Below are 9,280 nucleotides of genomic sequence, written 5' to 3'. Positions count from 1 at the left end.
AATCAATGAACTGCAAGGTCAAGAGATGCATTAGGTGAAAGGAAACGTTGCAAACTATCTCTGCCCCGCCCAGGCATCGAACCCGGGACCCTTGATTGTGAGTCGAAGCCAACTGTATTGCTCATTAAGAAAAATGCCGATAATAAAGTGTAGATAATAATAATAATTTTTAATTGTGAATATATATATATAAGTTTCCCCCCTCTCTCTCCCTCCCCTACCCCCCTCCCTCCCCTCACTCCCCCTCACTCCCCTCTCTATCCCCCCTCCACATCCCCTCTCCATGAAGAAGAAAACGCCGGACCCGATAGAGCTGAGGGGCGATCACTAGCGTGTTATCTGCGGGAGTGACGACCTAACGACCCTCAGCGCTGACGGAGGCGGCCACGACCTGAGAAAGAGACTGGGGGGGGGGGAGGGGGAGGGGGAGGAAGGACTAGAAAGTTATTTTATTTTTATTTTTTTGCTGGGGGAGAGGTGGAGTGGAGAAAATGGAGAGGTGCAAGTGAAGGAAAAGGTCAGAAATGTAGAAAGAGTTGCGTTAACAAGCAGGCTGACGCAATGTGTGTGTGTGCATACTCACCTAGTTGTGTCTGCAGGATCGAGCATTGACTCTTGGATCCCGCCTTTCGAGCATCGGTTGTTTACAGCAATGACTCCTGTCCTATTTCCCTATCATACCTAGTTTTAAAATTATGAATAGTATTTGCTTCCACAACCTGTTCCTGAAGTGTATTCCATTTTCCACTACTCTCACGCTAAAAGAAAACTTCCTAACATCTCTGTGACTCATCTGAGTTTCCAGCTTCCATCCATGTCCCCTCGTTCTGTTACTATTTCGTGTGAACATTTCGTCTATGTCCACTCTGTCAATCCCTCTGAGTATCTTATTCGTTCCTATCATGTCCCCCCCTCTCCCTTCTTCTTTCTAGTGTCGTAAGGCATAGTTCCCTCAGGCGCTCCTCATACCCCATCCCTCGTAGCTCTGGGACGAGTCTCGTTGCAAACCTCTGAACCTTTTCCAGTTTCATTATATGCTTCTTCAGATGGGGACTCCATGATGAGGCGGCATACTCTAAGACTGGCCTTACGTATGCTGTGTAAAGCGCCCTAAATGCCTCCTTACTTAGGTTTCTGAGTGATGTTCTAACTTTTGCCAGTGTAGAGTACGCTGCTGTCGTTATCCTATTTATATGTGCCTCAGGAGATAGATTAGGTGTTACGTCCACTCCCAGGTCTCTTTCGCGCGTCGTCACAGGTAGGCTGTTCCCCTTCATTGTGTACTGTCCCTTTGGTCTCCTATCTCCTAGTCCCATTTCCATAACTTTACATTTGCTCATGTTGAATTCCAGTAGCCATTTCTCTGACCATCTCTGCAACCTGTTCAGGTCCTCTTGGAGGATCCTGCAATCCTCATCTGTCACAACTCTTCTCATCAACTTTGCGTCATCCGCAAACATCGACATGTAGGACTCTACGCCTGTAAACATGTCATTAACATATACAAGAGTGTGTGTGTGTGTGTGTGTGTGTGTGTGTGTGTGTGTGTGTGTGTGTGTGTGTGTGTGTACTCACCTATTTGTGCTTGCAGGATCAAGCACAAATTGACTCTTGGATCCCGCCTTTCTAGCCATTGGTTGTTTACAGCAATGACTCCGGTCCTATTTCCCAATCATATCATATCAATCATATCTATCAATCACCTCCATCTCTCTCAGTCTTGCAGGTAAACCTGAGGTATGGTATGGCCTTAAGGGCCGTCGCGGGCCACCTCCTCCCCTTCCCTCAGAGGTCTCAATCCTCCCTCCATCTCTCTCAGTCTTGCAGGTAAACCTGAGGTATGGTATGGCCTTAAGGGCCGTCGCGGGCCACCTCCTCTCCTCTTTAACTCCAGGTTTCTTCTCTGATTATTGCGGCCAGCGGAAACTTTTGTCTCTCGTTCAGTCTTTTCCTGTTTGAAAGCAGGTCATCTTTGTTGTTTTATTTACAAGCTCGCGTTTTCTTTCCAGTTTACGTTGGAGTTAAACATTTTCTTCGACACATGTAGTATATATATATATATACCTAGTAGCCAGAACGCACTTCTCGGCCTACTATGCAAGGCTTGATTTGCCTAATAAGCCTAATATATATATATATATATATATATATATATATATATATATATATATATATATATATATATATATATATATATATTATATAGGTATAGGTGGTCGGAGAAGATAATATTAGTGTTCAGTGAGAAACCACAAGGTCTCCTCTGAATACTTTTTATTTTCTTCTCCGAGGCTATGGGTCCCCCACATTGGCAACAGAGGTGGTACCCTCACAAATTATTATATTATATATATATGTGTGTATATATATATATATATATATATATATATATATATATATATATATATATATATATATATATATATATATATATGTCGTACCTAGTAGCCAGAACGCACTTCTCAGCCTACTATGCAAGGCCCGATTTGCCTAATAAGCCAAGTTTTCCTGAATTAATATATTTTCTATAATATTTTTCTTATGAAATGATAAAGCTGCCCTTTTCAGTATGTATGAGGTCAATTTTTTTTTATTGGAGTTAAAATTAACGTAGATATATGACCGAACCTAACCAACCCTACCTAACCTAACCTAACCTATATTTATAGGTAAGGTTAGGTTAGGTAGCCAAAAAAAGCTAGGTTAGGTTAGGTTAGGTAGGTTAGGTAGACGAAAAAACATTAATTCATGAAAACTTGGCTTATTAGGCAAATCGGGCCTTGCATAGTAGGCTGAGAAGTGAGTTCTGGCTACTAGGTACGACATATATATATATATATATATATATATATATATATATATATATATATATATATATATATATATATATATATATAATATTGTTGACATGTTGAGAGTCGCAAATGGGAGGAGAATAAGGACTAAGATATATAGCGAGAGTTGCATAGCAGTTTATTAGGAAGATATAAGCTAGGCTTGGAACCTGTCAGCTGCTGTGTTAACAGTCCCTAAAACCCTTGTTCCATTTTCTTCCTGGGGGGGGGGGGGGAATTGAAGGACCTAATTGCCTAGACGTTTACTTCAGCGCTTTAACTTGTTTGGACCTCCAAGAAATCGTCATTAATCCGATTGGGCCTCGGAGAATCCGTCCTGTAATTTGATTGGCCATTGGCGATGCAGCTCCGCCATTGGTTGCTTGAGAGCCGGATGCTCTATCGTAATTGGATCACCAAAAGACAACACGTTGGTGGTCCAGCCAATCAGGTCGTTGATCAAGTCTCGCCTGGAGAAAGAGCGGGAAAGTTGTGGAATTCGTATTTCGTCAACTTGCGACCCTGTACAACATTGGGCCAATTTCGTCTTTAACAGAATAACGGACATTAACCGCCTTTTGCTTTCTCCTGATATCGTTTTAAATACAAATTTATGTGATGGACTTTCTGGCAGGCTTCCACGAAATACTGAGTGGTTGTATTCACCTATAGATGTGTAGTGTATTTACCTACATGTGTAGTGTGTGTGTGTCCTCACCAGGGGCCTGGCGGCTGAGTGGTCAGCGCTTTAGATTCGTAGTCCTAATGTTCCGGGTTCGATCCCCGGTGGAGGTGGAAACAAATGGGTAGAATTTCTTTAACCCTGATGCCCCCCTGTTCTCCTAACAGGAAATTGGTACCTGGGAGTTAGACAGCTGCCACGGGCTGTTTCCCGGGATTGTGTAACAAAAAAGAGGCCTGGTCGAGAACTGGGCCGCGGGGATGCTAAGCCCCGAAATCATCTCAAGATAACCTCAAGATAACCTAGATGTGATTGTACGATCGACCATCTAATCAAAGATGGTCAAAGATCGACCGAACCATCGAAGTTCGGATCTAATCCCAACTTTGAGAGAATTCTTAGTTTGAATGCAACATTTTTAGTTGCATACTTTTTTTCGTAGTCACATTTAAAATAGTTAAGGTTGATTTAAGTATTTCTTCCTCTACTCCATTCCACTTTCTGACATCTCTGTGACTCAGCTCTATATTTGGTTTCTCTCTTTGCATCCTTGTTCTGTTGTTAAATGTAAGCAATATTTATTTGTCTGCTTTGTCGATTCCTCTTAGGATCTTGTATGTCGCTGTCATCTCTCCACCTAACTCTTCTGTCTTCCAAGGATGTGAGGTTTAATTCCTGAATTCCTCTTAGGATCTTGTATGTCGCTGTCATGTCTCCACCTAACTCTTCTGTCTTCCAAGGATGTGAGGTTTAATTCCTGAAGCATATATATATATATATATATATATATATATATATATATATATATATATATATATATATATATATATATATATATATATATATATATATATACTTCTGATATTCGAAGATGGTACCATTTTTTGTTTTCCTTTCTAGTCTCTTTTACATGCTTACAGACACGTACATGTACGTACAGACACGTACATGTACGTACAGACACGTACATGCTCTTGTAACGCGGACTGTTTCTTCCCACCCCTGTGGCACGGCTGTCCGCGTGTCTGTGTTCATCTACGTGTCTGTGTACATGTACGTGTCTGTGTACATGTACGTGTCTGTGTACATGTACGTGTCTGTATACATGTACGTGTCTGTGTACATGTACGTGTCTGTGTACATGTACGTGTCTGTATACATGTACGTGTCTGTGTCCATGTACGTGTCTGTGTACATGTACGTGTCTGTATACGTGTCTGTGTACATGTACGTGTCTGTGTACATGTACGTGTCTGTGTACATGTACGTGTCTGTGTACAAGTACGTTTCTGTGTACGTGTCTGTGTACAAGTACGTGTCTGTGTCCAAGTACGTGTCTGTACAAGTACGTGTCTGTGTCCAAGTACGTGTCTGTGTACGTGTCCAAGTACGTGTCTGTGTACGTGTACAAGTACGTGTCTGTGTACGTGTCCAAGTACGTGTCTGTACGTGTACAAGTACGTGTCTGTGTACGTGTCCAAGTACGTGTCTGTGTACGTGTCCAAGTACGTGTCCAAGTACGTGTCTGTGTACGTGTACCTGTTTGTGTACATGTACGTGTCCGTGAACATGTACGTGTGCAAGTACGTGTCTGTGTACGTGTACGTGGTCTCAAGAACACACACGTCTTGAGCCTCTTGCCTGAGCCTCATTTATTTTGTTAATGCTAATGTATTTTTCTGTTAATGTATCCGTGTATGTATATACATTTGTATTTTCTCTATGTATATGTATGAATTAGTGTTGTGTATGCATATGTGTGTACTCTGAATATGTATAAGTTTGTTTCTAGACGCAAGTGTGTGTGTGGTTTTCATGTGCGTATAGACTCGTATTGTATTTATTTTGCTGTATTCACCTAGTTGTATTCACCTAGTTGTATTTTCCTAGTTGTATTCACCTAGTTGTGCTTGCGGGGGTTGAGCTCTGCTCTTTCGGCCCGCCTCTCAACTGTCACTAACAACAGTTTCTCCCACACACACACACCTCAGGAAGCAGCCCGTGACAGCTGACTAACTCCCAGGTACTTATTTACTGCTAGGTAACAGGGGGCATCAGGGTGGAAAGAAACTCTGCCTATTGTTTCTCGCCGGCGGCGGGAATCGAACTCGGAACCACAGGATCACGTGTCCAGCGTGCTGCCTACTCAGCCACCGGCCCAGCTGTGAATGTAGGTCAATAATTATGGGTGTTCCCTTTGCTTCTATAGCATTTTGCTCTTTAATTCTGTTATTTTTATGGAATTGATAATATTGGGAAGGATTATCTGTTCTGATATGTTAGCTGCCAGTTGTATAAGTGTAGAAATGCATTATTGTATTATGCTGCGTATTAAAATACATCTATTCTATATATTATCGTTGTAATTCAACAAAATTCTCTCGATAAATCACGTAAAATAGGTAAAAATTGGACTGTTTCAACAATTTCTGTGACACATGAGTATTGGTGGAGAAATATATTTGATGATGGCGCGATACCGATATAGAAAAGCACTAAAATGGTTTACGACAAACATGGCGATGTTTAATCCCGGGATACTTCAATAATGTATAGTTTTCCAATGTTGGGTTGGCCAGTATACAGTTTACTAATGTCTGCCCTGCTGCGATATATTTGCTATTTTCTATATTGGAGAAAACGTATTTCACGCTGCCTATTTTCTTCAGGGTAGACTTAAGGCAAGACACTTAAACCAACATTTGCAGTATGATGTAAACAAGGATTAAAATAAAAATATATAATTTCTCCGCTAAGAGAGAATTCTCTTCACCTGGGTACTAGGAGACTCGAACCCTGGACCCCGTGTGTGTGGAGGTCAATGCTCTATCGAGCAAGCTATTGAGTGGTTTTAACAAGAAATTTTTTTGTAAGAGAGACTGTTTGTCCAAAGTTGGATGCCAGACGCTCGCGGCTAGCCTCATAAAATTTGCAGGGTGAATGGTCTGGGGTATGGGACAGCAGTCCATCCTCCTGTTTAGGTAGTAATTATAGCAATGATGTGCACCTTCGTACATATATTGACCTAATGTACAATTAGAAATTAGAATTTGGTTTGACTAAATTTGGACAAACTGGAAAAGGTATTGTATTTTTTTGGTAATAAAACCTAACAATGCTAGGCCTATACAAGCTATCCGAGGCCTAATATAGTACATATATGTGCTATACCAGGCCTAGAAATATCTTATATTTGCTAGGAATATATATATTTTTTAATTTACTGGTTCCTGGCTCTATAAAGTGAATATTAGTAAATTCTACTAATTATCTATTATGTTAATATTTGTACTGGTTCAAATAGATACCTCAAAGTCTTATCTAAATATGAAGAAGGGTTGGGGACAGTTAGCCTGGTCACAGTAGGCCTAATTTAAATGCTTTAAGAAATATTAGCAATTATAAACACCCTTAGGAGATTTTTATGGAGTCATGTGAAAAGTGTGGTGTGGTTTCCTTAGAGTTTTTAGTCGTTTTAATAATACCTTTGGTAATCTTAATAGCATAATAATAGCAGGAGGGATTGGGAGAGACGAATGGAGAGATGAAGGACGGGGACAAAGGGGATAGGGAAGAGAGATGAAGAATGTGGAGAAAAGGGAGAGACCCCGAGTACAGCCGGGTCTCACCATCCCATCACTATCCATACCTTACTCTCTCTCTTCTTACCATCATTATCTTTCTCTTACCCTCGCCTTTATCACTATCGTGCTCCTCTCCCCCCATCTCCCCCCCCCTCTCTACCTGCCCCAGCCCCCCTCTCACCCCCCTCCCCCCCTATCCCCCATCCACCAGCACCTCCTCAGTCATCAATTACTGAGTTCTGAAGGTCCTGCATTAGCCTGCACCCCCCCCCCCCTTCCCCATCCCCCACCCCTCCCCCCATCTATCCCTTCTTCTACCCATCCCCCCTCCCCATCCCCCCTCCCCATCCCCCCGCCCCATGTCCCCTCCCCATCACCATATTAGGGCCGCCGGAGTCTTAATCTATGTGCTGAAGGCTTTTCTGTACTTTTATTTTTTCATTATTCTTTTACACTTTCTTTATCCTGGCTATATGATCGAATATCCATGTCTTATCCAGAGTCTCTCCTTATACAGAGCCTCTCCTTATCCAACCCTTAGCCTTATCCACCCCTTATACTTATCCAACCGTTATCCTTATCCTGCCCTTATTCTTATCCAGCCCCTCTCCTTATCCAGTTCTCCCTGTAACTGTGAGTGCTGCTAAATGTGTGTAATCCTACCAGACGAAAGAAAGATATATGCTCACTGAAAAAGGTATATGTGAGGGATAATATATCCTTCTTGGATAATGTATAATACCGAAGGATGATTAAGTATACACACAGGATTATGTATACTCGCAGGATTATGTATACTCGCAGGATAATGTATACTCACAGGAGAATATATACTCTCAGGAGAATATATCCTAACAGGATAATTATAGTCTGGTCTGGATAATTATCCAGCAGCGGTAGACGGTTCTTTTCGTAGGAAAAGTTAATGTAATCCAGTGGAACCTTATCCATCTGATGGGAGAGACAATGTCAGGGAGGATAAAATCCATTTTAATCCTGAATATATTTTTCATATCTCCCTTTTAGTCATCTTCTCTTTGTCTGTTTATATGTCATCCACTATATATCTCTCCCTCTCTATATCCCTCTCTCCCTCTCTATATCCCTCACTCCCTCTCTATATCCCTCACTCCCTCTCTATATCCCTCTCACCTTGCCTCTCCACAACAATCAAGAGGGGCACACTCCATCAACTCTCACAACTGTAGAGGAACTCTCTAAGTCCTCTTATTGTCAACTGCTCGTATATAATCTCTTAACGGGTGGAGGTCTGGCCTATATGGTGGGGGTGTGGTTATATGGTGGGGGGTTGGTTATATGGTGGGGTCTGGTTATATAGTGGGGTCTGGCTATATGGTGGGGTCTGGTTATATAGTGGGGTCTGGCTATATGGTGGGGTCTGGTTATATGGTGGGGTCTGGTTATATGGTGGGGTCTGGCTATATGGTGGGGTCTGGTTATATGGTGGGGTCTGGTTATATGGTGGGGTCTGGCTATATGGTGGGGTCTGGTTATATGGTGGGGTCTGGCTATATGGTGGGGGTTTGGTTATATGGTGGGGGTATGGTTATAGGATGGGAACCTGGCTATTGGATGGGAACCTGGCTATAGGATGGGAACTTGACTATGGGATGGGAACCTGGCTATAGGATGGGAACCTGGCTATTGGATGGGAACCTGGCTATAGGATGGGAACCTGGCTATAGGATGGGAACCTGGCTATGGGATGGGAACCTGGCTATAGGATGGGAACCTGGCTATAGGATGGGAACCTGACTATGGGATGGGAACCTGGCTATAGGATCGGAACCTGGCTATGGGATGGGAACCTGGCTATGGGATGGGAACCTGGCTATAGGATGGGAACCTGGCTATAGGATGGGAACCTGGCTATAGGGGGATATATGCACGTGTATGTGGATATGTGCCTTTCTCACAAACTACGCCTCCACCATCTATGGTAGATGGCTCCCATGCAAATGTCCTCATTCGTATTTCCATTTGACTTATTACCACGCGAACGGCGACGAAACATTTACATCTCATTTTCCCAGGGCTGGGTAAGGATGAGGGGGAATCCTATATTCCTAGGTCTATAAATCTTTCAACAAACTACAGTTCTGTAACTTGAGCAGCAGTCAACTGTAAAACTAATCAGAGTTAATGGGCGTGGACCAAAT

General features: G+C 42.4%; 1 protein-coding gene across 1 annotated transcript; it reads left to right on the top strand.

The window, feature by feature from the left end:
• Window positions 1–4,387: 4,387 nt before the first annotated feature.
• Window positions 4,388–5,148, top strand: LOC138357301 (uncharacterized). The gene is made up of 2 exons (XM_069313985.1): window positions 4,388–4,845; window positions 4,953–5,148. The coding sequence occupies exons 1-2, from the start codon at window positions 4,388–4,390 to the stop codon at window positions 5,146–5,148; spliced, it is 654 nt and encodes a 217-aa protein (XP_069170086.1).
• Window positions 5,149–9,280: the final 4,132 nt, after the last annotated feature.

Source organism: Procambarus clarkii, chromosome 77, assembly GCF_040958095.1.
Source record: "Procambarus clarkii isolate CNS0578487 chromosome 77, FALCON_Pclarkii_2.0, whole genome shotgun sequence".
Classification (NCBI taxonomy): Eukaryota; Metazoa; Arthropoda; class Malacostraca; order Decapoda; family Cambaridae; genus Procambarus; species Procambarus clarkii.
This window is presented reverse-complemented; position numbering and strand designations above follow the sequence as displayed.